Source organism: Chiroxiphia lanceolata, chromosome 1 (genome assembly GCF_009829145.1).
Source record: "Chiroxiphia lanceolata isolate bChiLan1 chromosome 1, bChiLan1.pri, whole genome shotgun sequence".
NCBI classification, from domain to species: Eukaryota; Metazoa; Chordata; class Aves; order Passeriformes; family Pipridae; genus Chiroxiphia; species Chiroxiphia lanceolata.
Window position 1 is genome coordinate 141388101 of NC_045637.1, and position 13592 is coordinate 141401692.

Consider the following 13592-nt stretch of genomic DNA (forward strand, 5'->3'; position numbering starts at 1 on the left):
GTTCCTTTCACAGGAAAAGGGCATTTCTCCTCAAAGCCAGCTTCTTTAACACACAAACACCAAGGAGGTGTATCCAATCCTGCTTAGACCCCAGAGACTCGTCCAGCCAGCACCTGGATTGCTGGACAATGGAAGTCAAGGTTCTCTGTTCACTCTTCGGAAGATCTGAGTCAATGCCATCTGGACAGAGATGAAGAAGGAACTGGGTGTCCAGTGCTGGCTGTCCTTCACAAATACAGTGTAACAGTAAAAGATCCTTCTTCCTTCTAGCAGTTCCCAGGCAAATGCTGTCTTAATTAAATGTATATCAGCTACTGGTCTGGAAATGGATGGGGAATTATGTTTGGTTGTTCTTTTCTTTATTGTAAATCATAGAAATAGTGTGATGTGATTAGTTCTCAGCCAGACTAATTAATCAATGCAAAATTATGACCTACCCCAATATTTTCAGTAAAAAGCTTTGCAATAGTAAGATGTAAACAAAACTGGAAAAACATGCAGGGATGAGGGATTTAATCTGCAACTGAAGTATCTCATTACGTCTCAAAGTTCTTGGCAATGTACATTGTTTATTTCCTTGACAAGTTTTAATGGAGAATTCTTAAAAATATAAATCAGTAAAGTTTACGATGCAGAGAAAGTCTTTGAGCTTAATAGGCTGTGTCATATGCAGACTAGAAGTTATTGTACAGCTCTTCCATGGCAAGGCATTATGTAATACTTGCTATATGGTGCTTTTAACCTTCAACAGTTTACAAAACAGACTATCCCCAGCACAAAAAGGAAGGTATATGCTTACACTTTCTAGTTTGTAGAGATAACTTCTATGAGATACTGCAGGAATGGGTCTAAAGGTTAGGACTAAACCTTAGAAATTTGCTAGGTGGAATTCATACAACTAATTTGAACCTGGAATCAGGCTTAACATACAATTTGCATAATAAGGTTGTAAATTTTTTACTACAATACTTTTGAAGTTAGAATTTGAAATTTACATGCTCTTTATTTAGCATAAGCCCTATTTACAGGAATATTGAAACACTGTCATGCCTTCCCTTGTACTTGTGCTTCTCAGAAGCACACAGTAGGATTTAGGTCACTGAATAAAGCACGTGACTAAGTGTCTCCATATGTCAGGTGAGTGTCTTGGTTCCCATTACAAATAATGGAGATTTAGTCAATATTCACAACTGTTCAGCCTGACACTTGATCAGATAAATGGCTCTTAAGGCTCTACTGCCTATAACCACAACACAGGCACCTGATGGATCTGCAATTCTTTCCCTGCTCTCTTCTGTTAGACAGCAACAGCCCTGGCTGTTCCAGCCATACTCCATCACCCTGTCTTGGGCCTGGCTTGGCAGGGTTTTCTGCAGACAGTTCATCATTAAAATAAATATCCACTAATCCAGCATGACGCTCATCTCGCTTAGGGTCCCTCACAGCTGGCATAGGGTATAAACTTTGCAAGATTAGCAGCATCCCAGTTTTTTAACTGGCCACTAAACCAAACTCACTGTCTTAGACAAACACTACTGGTTTTAAATAAACCCTTTTTCTTTATGCCACTGCAGAGAACACACTGGTTGAAGCATGCAAAGTTAGGGAAAACACATTTACCACATGCCCCTATAACTAAGAACTCCATGCACACTTAAACCAAAATTAAAAACAATAACTATATATAAGATTGAGTGACATACATTAAAATAAAGATGGAGGTACTTTCAGCCACAAATAAAGAGCTATGTTCTTGCAACAGTATTCACTTTCAACTAGAATGGGCTGTTCGGAGGACAAGAGTTCAGTTCAGTGCTGCATAAAGATGAACCTATTATATAGGATGTTTGAGTCACCTTCTTTTCCCTTTTTCTCCAGGGACTCATTGTTTCAACAGTCACTTAAGTCACCTTCACAGTGGGTTTAAGAGCTAGGCCACTGTAAGAAGCTGGACTCCGGAGTATTTAAACTCATCCACATGCATTGTTCAAGAGCTGGTTCTGAGCATTTCCAGCTCCCACCAACACCCAGCGCTATTTGGCAGGAACACCGCCCGGACACGCGGCGGCTCCAGGGAGAGAGGCGAGGCCCAGGTCAGGGGCCGGGAGGCCGCCAGAGGGCGCCACGCCCCGCTCCAGCCCTTTCCCGGGATGGAGCCCGGCGGGAACAGCGGGAAAAGCCCTGAGGGCACCGCCGCTGTTATTCCATTTACATCCCCTCTTTGCGCTGGATTACTAAATAGGCCACCAGCTGTGATTACAGCTACATCTCTAGTGGTACTGACTTGTAAAGTAAAGAAAAAAATAAATAAAGGCAAAAATAAGTGGTTTAATATAGTTTCTATCTATCTTTGGTGCCACAAATCAGGATTAATTGAATATAATAATTGATATGAAAGCAATTGAAAACATGGCATCTCTGTTCCCACACTCAGCATATGTTCATCATTGATCAGCAAGGTAAGTTACAGACATAAAAATCTAAGTTAGGAGAACACATCCCTCTGATTTTCAGTGCCTTGAATCGTTTGTGGTTTTTTATTCTTATCAGTAGCTGCTAATTAGGCTAACCAAATTACTACAGATTTAGTGTCTCATATAAATGAATTTATCACTTGTGAAATGCAAGATGACTGAATGTGGAGTCTGTCTGAAGATGCTTAGCAACGCACAAGCTATCCCCAAGCAGGAGTGGTAAATGGCAGGTTTGAGTTTTAAATTTGTGATGTAGCTTTTCAGTCCAGAAGGAATTCATCCTTTCTTGGACTTGTTCCAAGCATGGTTGCACCAAAGCTTTCATGGCTGATTGGGGCAGAACACAGGCAAACATGGTTTGACCCAGCTGCCTTGAGCATCAGCCCCAAGGATGCCGTGGTGACGTCCTTCGCAACGTCAGGGACCAGCACCAGGGAAGTACTGGGGCACCTGGTCCATGACAAGGTGCTGCAGTTCCCTCACCACAGAGCCCCAGCCTGTGTGTGTATGATGGCTGTGGGACCAGGGAATGGTCACACAACCTGCACAAAGCCAATTTAATTTTATACACATGCGCACAGGAGGGAACCTACTGCGATGTAATTTTCTTGTAATGGAATTTCAGATGACTTTTTTGCCTTGGTGATACAAGGCAACTCTTCACCTAAATGAAAAGCTATGGCAATAATCTAAAACCACCAGAAAATCTTAGCTATAGGGAAAAGGAGGACTTCCTTTTACGTCCTGTGGGTCACCTGTTCTGCCAATATTGACCTCCTCCTTTGTAGGGTCGATAAATCTAAACCCATCTCCATTTCTCCCTAGAGTTCTGATATTTCTATCCAAAAATGATAAAGTCATGTTTAAAAAACCCCACACTCTTTCTCATACTTTTCATTCTCATATCTGAGTGAAACAAAAAGGCAGAAGTCCACCACTCCATTTACACAAGAGGAAAGCTTTCTGCAGGAAATATGTTTTCAGGAGAACTGGTAGCACTAAAGACATTATATCCTGAAGAGTCACAGAGTAGAGAATGAGAGCATGGAAATTACACAACATATGGTTTGTTAGATGCTTGCCCTGCATGCAACAGAAAGTAAACAGCTAAGAGAACAGCAGAAGGGCAGGTAATAGAGACTTAACCAGATGGAATATGTGAAGTGTTAGAAAGGACCAAGAACTCAATTTCCTCCCCAGAATAATGGACTCTGAGAAGAAAAATTAAAAGGAGTGAATGTGGTCAATGTAGCAAGTAAAATGAACGTTTTTACAATCCATTTTGGACACACTGGAAAGTGAAATGAACGCAAAGAGAAAAGGAAAGTGTATTTCATCAGGAAGGGCTCAGAATGCTAGACAAAGTACTTTTTGGAATTTTTGTCACAGTGAGAACAAGTAAAAACCTAAATTCTCTCAATTCCTGCTTTCTCCCCTCATTTTTTTCTTTACAAAATCTTTTGAGTGCAACATTGAAAAACGGAGACAGCAGACAGTACAAAATTAGAGATAGAGATCATCCCTTCCACTGGTTTCTGAAGAAAATCTATGGATCTTTAAGGGATGTGCTGCCTTCCCGGTTTCTTCGTTCCCCTTCCTCTAATCTGATCTCTGTACTACTTATCACTCAGTATTCTTCTGACATCCCTTCCCTATCTCATCCTCCCTTTCTCATTCCTTCCTGAGCAGCTGGGATCCCAGGGAAGGAGGAGAACACCTAGAGCACCCAAGGAAGTGAAACCTCCAAGTCTACAGAAGGTAATTACTCATTACTTCTGCTTTACTGACTTGCTCTCCTGGATCCTGCTGTTTCTCCTGGTGTGTTGGGTGTATAGAAAACTGAACTCAGCATTTCAAAACAGAAATGAGGTGCTCAGGTAGAGTTTAGGAGGGACTTAAGAAAACAAGTGGAAAATGCATCTAGAGAAGACAAGAACATCTCTCCCATCAATGTTTTTTCCTATGGACACCCTCAAGCTGGTTGGGCTACAAGGACGGTCATATTGCCTGTGTCAATAGAAATAAGGACAAAAAAAGTAGGATGCATATTTAATTTAAAATTAGTAGAGTATATGCATTTCATGATTAATAAGATGAAGAAGTTTACAAAAAAGGAAAAATCTGTAAGGCTACTCTGAATGTTCCCAGAGTTATTCTAATAAAAACAGTGATATATTTATAGGCTGGGACATCTTACGAGTATCTAATCTATCTTAGCAAATATATCAAATTAAAACAAACTGACTGCTGATTTGAGGAAATAGAAGACAAAGCTTCCCCCTCTGTCTCTCCACAATCTAAGAGCTGTTCACACATTTAGCAAAAAAATAAATTAAAAATAATCACTTGTAGAATAGTTTAAGCCAGTACTGGTAATATTAGTAAGTAAGTAATCTAGCTGTCAAAACCAGTTAAAAATTTTCAAGCTGCATTCTTGAAAACCCCACACTCAAAGCAGCAGTAGATAAACTGAGTAAGACATAAACTGTGATTAACTGACTGTGACACACAGTGAGTTTGAAGTGACATGCAAAGGGGAAAAAAAGAAAGAAAATGAAAGGAGATACAAACTGAGACTTAGAGACCAGCTTTACGTCCATAGTTTGGATTCTTGAAATTGTTAATAGGGCTCTTGTATATTGGATTTTCTTGCTGAAGTAAAAGAAATGGTCAATATCGAATAATTCAACAAGAGAAAAAAAAAAGTAACATTCTCAACTATCACTGGAAAAAATCATGCTATATATATACAGAAAAGCGTTAGTAATTTTGTTTTACCCAAAACAGAATTAATTAATTTTCTTAAATAAAACCAAAAGGCCTCCTTGGACATTTTTTTAAGTATTCTCTTATCAAGCACACGTGGGAGTTGCCTTCTACAGAACTGTATTGAAGGGGTTCTTGATTAGAAAGTTCCTAACATTTCCCAGAGGCAGCAACCAGTAGCCTATGAAAACCTATAGACCATGGGCTTGCTTTTCTTGCACGCTTCTCTGCTGATAAAGAGTTCAAAGAGTTTCAAACACCAGTACCAGCCATGATTTTGTGACTTTTATTGAAGCCTCCCAATGAGTATTTACTCATTCAACCCTGTATGAGTATTTACAAGATCTCCTCAAGAGCACAAAAGTTTCTTCTCTGTTTATACAGAAGTTACTCATCTTTCTAATAAATATTTCAATAATGCATTGTTATGTGTGGTAGAACTGTAAAGCTGAACTATGCTGTCACATTTTCTCTCTGAAATGTTATTTAAACCCAAGTTACTACTCCCCTTTCTAACTCAAGTAGTTCTTCTCTAAGGGGGTTGGTTACAATCTGAAACACTTAAGCCACATAAACAAAAACCTTCTGTTCTTCTCTGCTACTGCAGCTTTTATATACAGAGAAGCCTCTTGACTTACCGTATCCCACTTGGCATTCATCTTCTCCTTTTCGAATTTAGCAAATTCTCTTCTGTCATGAATGATCATTAGTAGCTTCCAAATCAATAATAATGCAAGTCCAATAAGAACAATTCCAGCAACTACACCAGCTACGATGGGAATGATGTCAGGACCGCTGGGGCACTCTAGGGAACAAGGCAAGGTAAACTGGATTTTACAAAATGGTAAAGGTAATGCATATCCAGATGCTTTTAACATTTGATTTTGTACTGAAGCCAGTATTTTGAATATCAGGTATGCCAATACTACTTTTCTTTCAAATAATAGAATTTTTGGAATATGTACATCCAGTAACATTCCAGCTTATTTTATCCTTCTAATTTGTGTTTGAGTTTAGCAATAGAACAACTCCTGTTCTGATGATAAAGTCAATATACTGCTAACCCCTTAAGCTATTGATCTAGAGCATTAAGAGCAAAGTAACTGGCAATGGTATTTTAAACATACAAGTCAAAGGTAGTGCAGGAGGGATAAACCAGCTGGAGTACAAACACAGACTGGCAAAACAGGCCCCATGTACTCTGTCACAGCGTTACAGAAAGAGCATGCTTCCCATTTTACCTCAGATGGCTGTTAGTGGTTAATATATAGAGATAAGCAATAACTTTGCTTCCGAGACAGATTTTTACTTTTTAAGGGTATTTCCTCGTCTAGGGAACTGATATCTGTTGAAATCAAGTTTTACAAAAAGGCACATCTTCTTTGGATAAAAATATCATATACTTTCAAAAAAAGTGAATTATGTGCTTGAAAAGAGTAATACAGATGCAAAGTGATTTATGGTGACTGACACAGAAATAACAATCCTCCAAATTAAAACCCAACTCTACTATTAATGTAAAATTCACAATAATCACAAACTGAAGAAAGGCTTTTGCAGAGGTCAATGCACAGAGTGAAGGAGTCAGAAGCAAATAAATGCAACTCCTGTGCAGTCAATAGAACAAAGCTTCCTCCCCCACTGCAGACTCCTTATCTTTGTAGCTGCCCTCTGCAAGGGTGAAGGAAGGGGAAAGGGTCATGAGAGGAATTCCTTGGGAACCAGTAAGGAACAAGTGTCTGCTCCGCTGAATACAGCTCTACTGACCAGAGCTGGTTCCTTCAGCACTTGTATGGCACAGAATTAAGGTGCCTCCGTGTGCATGATGGGCTTGATTCACCTCTGAGCTCAGGAAACAGAAGTTTATACATGAAGAAAAGGTCAGGCCCCAGAAGTGCAAGAGGTGTTTGACTTGCCCTAGGAGACAGGGCTCAAGATTCTCCTCTACACTGTGGACTACATTTGTAGAGAATTTTAAACATTCTGAATTGAAGCAGTATTTATGTCTAAGAGCCACTGGTCTGTATTAAGTGATGGTCACCCAAACAATCAATTCCGAAAATTCCTTGAGTGGAATACAGCACTAAACCTTTAAGGTGTGCATTTTATATCAGGCTTATAAAAATCAGGAGACCACACACTGCTAATGCACAAAATCAGAAATTTTGCACTATTAGATGCAACATTCAGTAATTCAGACTAACAGTGGTCTTGGTAAATAACTGGTAAATTACTGATTGAGGTATAAAATTGTTCTTGCTTTTTTGTATCAGAAGATTGAACTATTAAGGATTAACTAAGCAAAAGGCTTTTGGAACCCATTATTGAAGGTACCTCAGTTAAGTAAAAGCAAAGGCTGCCAGCATGAATTAATTCAAGCAGTTTGCAGCATAGTACACAATTTTATGTACACCGGTCCCGAATTATTAAAAAAAGGAAAAGAAAAAAAGCACCAAAACCTCAAAGACACAATTGTTTATAACCTGTAGCACAAACTTGGTAAAAAAATTGTGAAAATTTACCTAACTAGGACAATTAACAACAACGGGAGAACAGGTAACATCCTGTTCATACCTGGGGTCTCCACCACGTGGACATTGGCTTCACCATTCGAGTTGACAGAATATGTGAAGTAGAACCAGCAGTCATCAACATCCTTCTCTTTGCAGTGAGACAACGGATCGGGCTGTCCGGGCTGCGGCAACTTGTCCCGGCTTTCTACCAGTGTCATATTGAAATGCATACATTCCTGGGAACAGGTGTCCTTCTTTTCCCCCTTTTCAAAAGCTCTGCACTGAACACAGTCCCTGTGGAGGTACAAACCAGAAGCAATGCTTTTTAATATGTTCATGACAGATTTCTAGCATTTAATTTCAAGAAATGTAAAGGAGAAAACATGAGAAAAAAATCATGAAAAAACAATCCTTTTGCCATAAAGGTCAGGAAAAAAATAAAGGAAGACACTGCTTTTTAGCAGTCAGAACACTTATGCACCTTGGGATTAACAAAAGCCCTTTAATAAATTCCTCTTTCCCTAGATGACCCATAAACTTCAAAGGCAGAAAAAACCCCAAAATTTTTCAACACCTCTACCTGGAAAATGAATACTCTCAGAGAAGTCAGTGTAGGAACAGGATACTGACAGTGAAACAGTATCTGAGACACAGATTGAAAAGAACAAACTGAGTGACAAGCTTTACAGTGGGGTATCACTGAATAACTCACTGAAAAAAGCAGACTGAACAGGATTTTTATACTAAGTTTTTTCCTCAGCACAAAGTTAGCTGCACAGGAATCAGCTCAGCCACTAATCCCAAAATTACTTCAAAGTTTTCATGCAGAAAATGTTTCGTTTCCAAAAATCTGGATTTCCAAAGGAAGGGATGCAAATTTCACTGGCCCACACAGGTCTAGGTTCAGTTTTTGACTGTCAGGTTGGTCTATTTCAACAGTATTTCAGAATAAAAGTTTCAAGCAAAAAGCTTAGCTGAAGTTTTAACTATCAAAGGCTTTGTTTTAAAAATCCTCACATATAAGTATCACAAACTCAAATGCACAGAAGCTGGGGCTTGGTGTTCTAGGTACGTACTTGTGCTCTGCACAGACACCGAGGCAAGTCTGACACATTTCACATGTGGGGCCTTGGAATTTGGGATCTGTACAATTGCAGGTGCCACATTCACAGGTTCCTCTTCCATTGCAGATCTGCCCATTAGATGCCATACATGGTGTAGTATCCAAGGAACAATCGCAGGCACTGCCAGTGAAGTTGGGGAAACACTCGCACACTCTGCATTTGCAGATACCATTTCCTGTGCATTGGAAAGATATTTCAGTGAAATCAAGTATAACATAAAACATAAAATTTGTGACAGTAAGAAATAAATGTTCGCCATCTCAGGGCAGATAAAAGGAAAAGAAACCCTCATAGGGAGATTATGAAGACTCTAACAAATTAAGAGGTACAAAATAAATTTTAGGTCCTTGAAAAACCACTTGCAGGCGTTTCTCCCCTTTTCCCATTCTCCTACATTCAGATTTCCTTTCATGAACAAGACTAGGGAAATCTGATCAACAACAGTATAGTGTGATGACCATATCCCCTGGGTGGAGAGCATTGCAGCACTGCTTCAGTTCACAACTTTGTGTGCATAAAGATAAATTGATCACTTCTGTCTTCGTGTCTATCACTAAACAAACATATAAAGCAAGACCTAAAAAGATGAGGAATGCACTGAGACTTCAGAACACAGAAAAATGAACCACCTTTCGCTCCACAGGACACCACCATTCAGCTGCTGTACTTCTGACCTCACACACCCAACCCAACTTCATGCTCCTCACACTCCCTGTGCAGGAATCAAGATGCTTGTATCTCCAGAAAGGTGATCTAGATGACATGAAAGGCTTTTTGGCCATACTCCTTCTCCACTGAGAATGAAGTGTTTCAGTCAATACTTACCTGCCACCATATATTTTGGAACGCCACCACCACTGCTCCCTGTCCTTTGTGGAGCTGGTAAGCAATAGTGTATTCTGAGCAGAATGAGGTATTTCATTACTCAGTTAAAACTCAGTGGCTTCACTGTTCTATTTTTGTATCACAGACAAAACTGAGGTAGTAGTTATAGTCCTGCCAGATACTTCCATGTGCAAAGCAACGTAAGGAAGTTATAGGACAAAGATATATGCAGCAAAATAACTTAGATACTGGCTGCTGAATGATTTTTTAAAATTGCTTTTGATTTCAGGAATTACCTGGCATCAAGGTCTTGCTTCAAGTGCTTAAGGTGTTTTTCTGGATCTTGCACATTCTAATCTTCACATACCTTTCAGAATAGTCTCAAGCATCTCACTGGTGTCCTGTCAAGCACCGAAGTCAAGCACTCACTATTACAAGTAAGCTGAGGTCATTCTCTCTTTCTATTGACACAGTGGTTATACTGAGCCAGCTTTCTTTACTACTTTTTCTTTACTACAATATCTGAAGGTAATTCTGTAAAAAACAGCAGAAGTGAAGTTCACTTCACATCCTTCCTGGAGCTGTGATTCAAGAAAGGTGAAATGTGTATTAAAATGCTATTTGGTAAGAGGGCTGTTTCATTAATAGACGTTTGCAATCACTAAACCTGTGGATATTCTCATCTCTGTTATCAAGTGGTTATGATTAAGCTAATTACTCTCTTGGGTAGAGATGACAGACTTGTATACTGCTGACCAGCTTTGCCTGCAGAAAACCAAAGTAGTTCCTCACCTCCACAAATTAAACCATTCGATCGATCACAGTTGAAGTTGTCACATTCACAGTATTTGCCAGAATACACTTCATTGGTGTTTTCTCTTTTCTTGCATACACATTGTCCACAGATGCATTCCCCATTATTACTGCATATTTCTGTACTGTTCTCTCTCCTGCAGTAAGCATCCATATCCTCACTATTTACTTCATCTGTACTACATTCACATAGTCTTCCAATACGTCCTTCATTACATCTGCAAGGTAAAAACATGACTGAGATTTTAACCTCATTTAAAGTCTGCAAAAAATGCACAGAGAACAGGAGTAAAAGTGAATCCTCTCTCAAGGGATGTTCCAAATTAAATTTCGAATGAGATTTCCAACTGACATCTATGTACCCATTCTTGAAGGAGCAAACTGGACTAAGTTGCTCTTATGCTGATTATCTTACCTGATATTTCAGGTGAGAAAGTACCTCTAACTAAATTGTCACATAATCACTCCCAATGCCTCTCATGTGACAGAACAGCAATTATTTTTTAGGTGACAGCGACTGTTCACTGTAGCTGCTGTCATATTTCAGTGAAAAGATTCCTATGAACAGCAATTAAACAGAGCTGCTGAACCAAGATCCTCTGGGATCAGCACTTCTCATTATCAAGGTTAAAATGTTGATGAACAAATGGAAGTTGCTCTCCTTCCCATCAGTGATTGCCAGATTGTTATATGGTGTCCATCAGAGCCAACAGTTCATTGGGAAACTGCTACTGTCACAAAAACAAAAGGCTGTGCCACGTGAAACCACGGGGACACCAGAGACAGTGACACCAAGTATAAGAAGTCTTTCTACAGAAAGATGGGAAAATCTGTTCTCCTTCTTTAAAAGGAACATCAAAAATTGACTGCAGAATGAGGCAATGGACCATAATACTGGATACAAAATGGCTTATTCTTCAACTTACAGAACACTAAGCAAGCAGTTAGGGGGCCACACCTTGGTCTTTCCAGAATCTCATTAACTACCAATACTTCACCAGGCAGATATGAGTCCATCTCACACCAAAAGTCCTCTAAGAGTGAAGTCAGTACCTTCTGCTTTGTTTTCATTAAGTCACATATTAAACCATGAGGAATGAGGATTCTTTTATTTCAATTACAGTTCACTGAGCAGGAACCAAAACTTGGAGTCTTCCAAAGTCCTAGATCTTGTTCTGCTAGAGAAGATCTTAACTCCATTTATCTCTTACCATTCTCATCTCAAGGGTTTCCAAGAAACAGTTTTCATTTTTGTTGTAGATTTCTTGGGGAAGAAAATAAGGATCAAACCTTTTTGACTTTCTAGGTTGATCTTCAACCAGTCTCCACTGAAACCCTAAGATGTTGCACTGCTTTCATTTGTGTGTTAACTCCAGAAAATTGAATAGAACTTTACTTAATTTTCAAATACGTAATAAGGAATACATTTGTAATCTAATTCCCGTGATGAACAATAATAGACCTTTCAGAGGCACAAGTACATAAAAAATTATTTATATTCTGAAAGTTTTATAGATACATGCAATTAGAAGAAACACTAAAACAAGACTCCAAGAGGTTAGAAATAAAGCAGGGAGAAGGGACAAAACAAAAGGTGGTTTTTCATGAAGTGTTGCTCTTTCCTGCTATGAAACAACTGATGTTAATCTTGGTAGGAGCTCATACCAAAAAACTAGAAAGCCTTTGAATTTCTCAAAATTAAGAAATGTCATACTGGAAGCATATAATCAGATCAGTATGAATACTTGCAAAAACATCACATTTTTTTTTCATAAATCCATAATGTTGCTCTATTGCACAGACCTCAAAACTAAAGAAAGAAACGGAAAAAGCAATAAGACCTATACCCTTTAAAGTACTGACTCAAGGTCAAATTAGAATTGTGACTTCTACAGTACTGGTGATCTAATGATCAATACTATGAATTTCAGCATAAGGATTATTTGCAGAGATACAGCAGTATTTCAATATACCCTAAAAGAAATAGGCCTGTAACAGTAATTCTTGTCCTTTCATTAAAAAAATTAGTAAACCCTAATTAAGGAAACAAAGATTTTGCTCATATTTCTCTTTTGCAAAAATAAACAAAATGTCTCTTTATTTACCTGCATGCACCACATTCAAATGTTCCATTTCCTTCGTGGCAGGCTGGACTATTAGGTTCTCCTTCACTTTGACACTGACACTCACAGATGAACTGGAGATTAATTTCCACTTCTTCAGTGAATCCTAGTGGTTTAATTTTAATTGTTTCATTTTGTTCTTTCTTTGGACATTCGTTAGCTGTTACATTAATCTCAAATCTAACCTGCAAAGAAAAATGAATGGAAATCCATATTACTAAAAGGAGTTTTGTCTGTACTGTTAAAAAGAAATGCTGTTGAACACAGCATTTGAACATTTTGTATTTGAATAGCAGCACATATATTGTAAGTTACCTCATCTCCAATTGAAATGTTAGAACATTTCCTTCCATCTTCTTGTGTATCATTCACTCCATTCTTGCAGAAAGACTTATAACTGATTGTCACTCCTTTTGGTAGCTTAGTGTTTTCCAGGATAACCTCTGAAGAAAGGGACTAAAACAACAGTTATTAGTTAACTTCAAATGGAGTTGCATATGCATTCTGCTGAAGAAAAGACATTACACAACTAGGCATGGTCAGGCACCAATCCCACAGGCACACTGGAATTATGTAAGTTCCAAGAAACGTGCCAAGAAACGCCAGCCCAAGGCTACCCAAAGTCACTCTGTGGTGACTCCTTCTCATGTCTGAACCCTGTTATACAGGGTCAGGGCAGGTTTCCACAGACATTGGAGGCGCTTGTTTGCCCCGTGTACTCCAAAGGAGAAATGGGGCTCATTTACACAACACAACAGTGAAGACAATACTTTGGAACTGGGCCCAAGAGTCCCTGAGGCTGATATAGACACCTCCTTTGGGATCAAGAAGTTGCAAAACGGTTTTTTTTTGCTTCCACTTGGAAGCAAGGCAAGATGTGGAGATGTTGAAGGAACAATGTGGGGTTTTGTTGTGGATTTTATGTTTTGAAAGTGAAAACGTGGATGATAACTG

The 13592-nt window shown here is 38.9% G+C and overlaps 1 protein-coding gene across 2 annotated transcripts in view; it reads right to left on the minus strand.

Moving 5' to 3' along the window:
• Window positions 1-13592, minus strand: part of ITGB1 (integrin subunit beta 1) — a 44236-nt gene that overhangs the window by 2596 nt on the left and 28048 nt on the right. The window contains exons 10-16 of one of the 2 annotated variants that reach the window (XM_032689316.1): window positions 12954-13094; window positions 12621-12823; window positions 10495-10733; window positions 8830-9052; window positions 7815-8047; window positions 5879-6045; window positions 5046-5126 (exon numbers count right to left, since the gene is read on the minus strand). In XM_032689316.1, the coding sequence (XP_032545207.1) occupies window positions 5052-5126; window positions 5879-6045; window positions 7815-8047; window positions 8830-9052; window positions 10495-10733; window positions 12621-12823; window positions 12954-13094 (1281 nt within the window). In that variant the 3' untranslated portion in view covers window positions 5046-5051. The remainder of the gene's footprint in view (window positions 1-5045; window positions 5127-5878; window positions 6046-7814; window positions 8048-8829; window positions 9053-10494; window positions 10734-12620; window positions 12824-12953; window positions 13095-13592) is intronic. The other variant, XM_032689320.1, reaches the window with a different exon arrangement.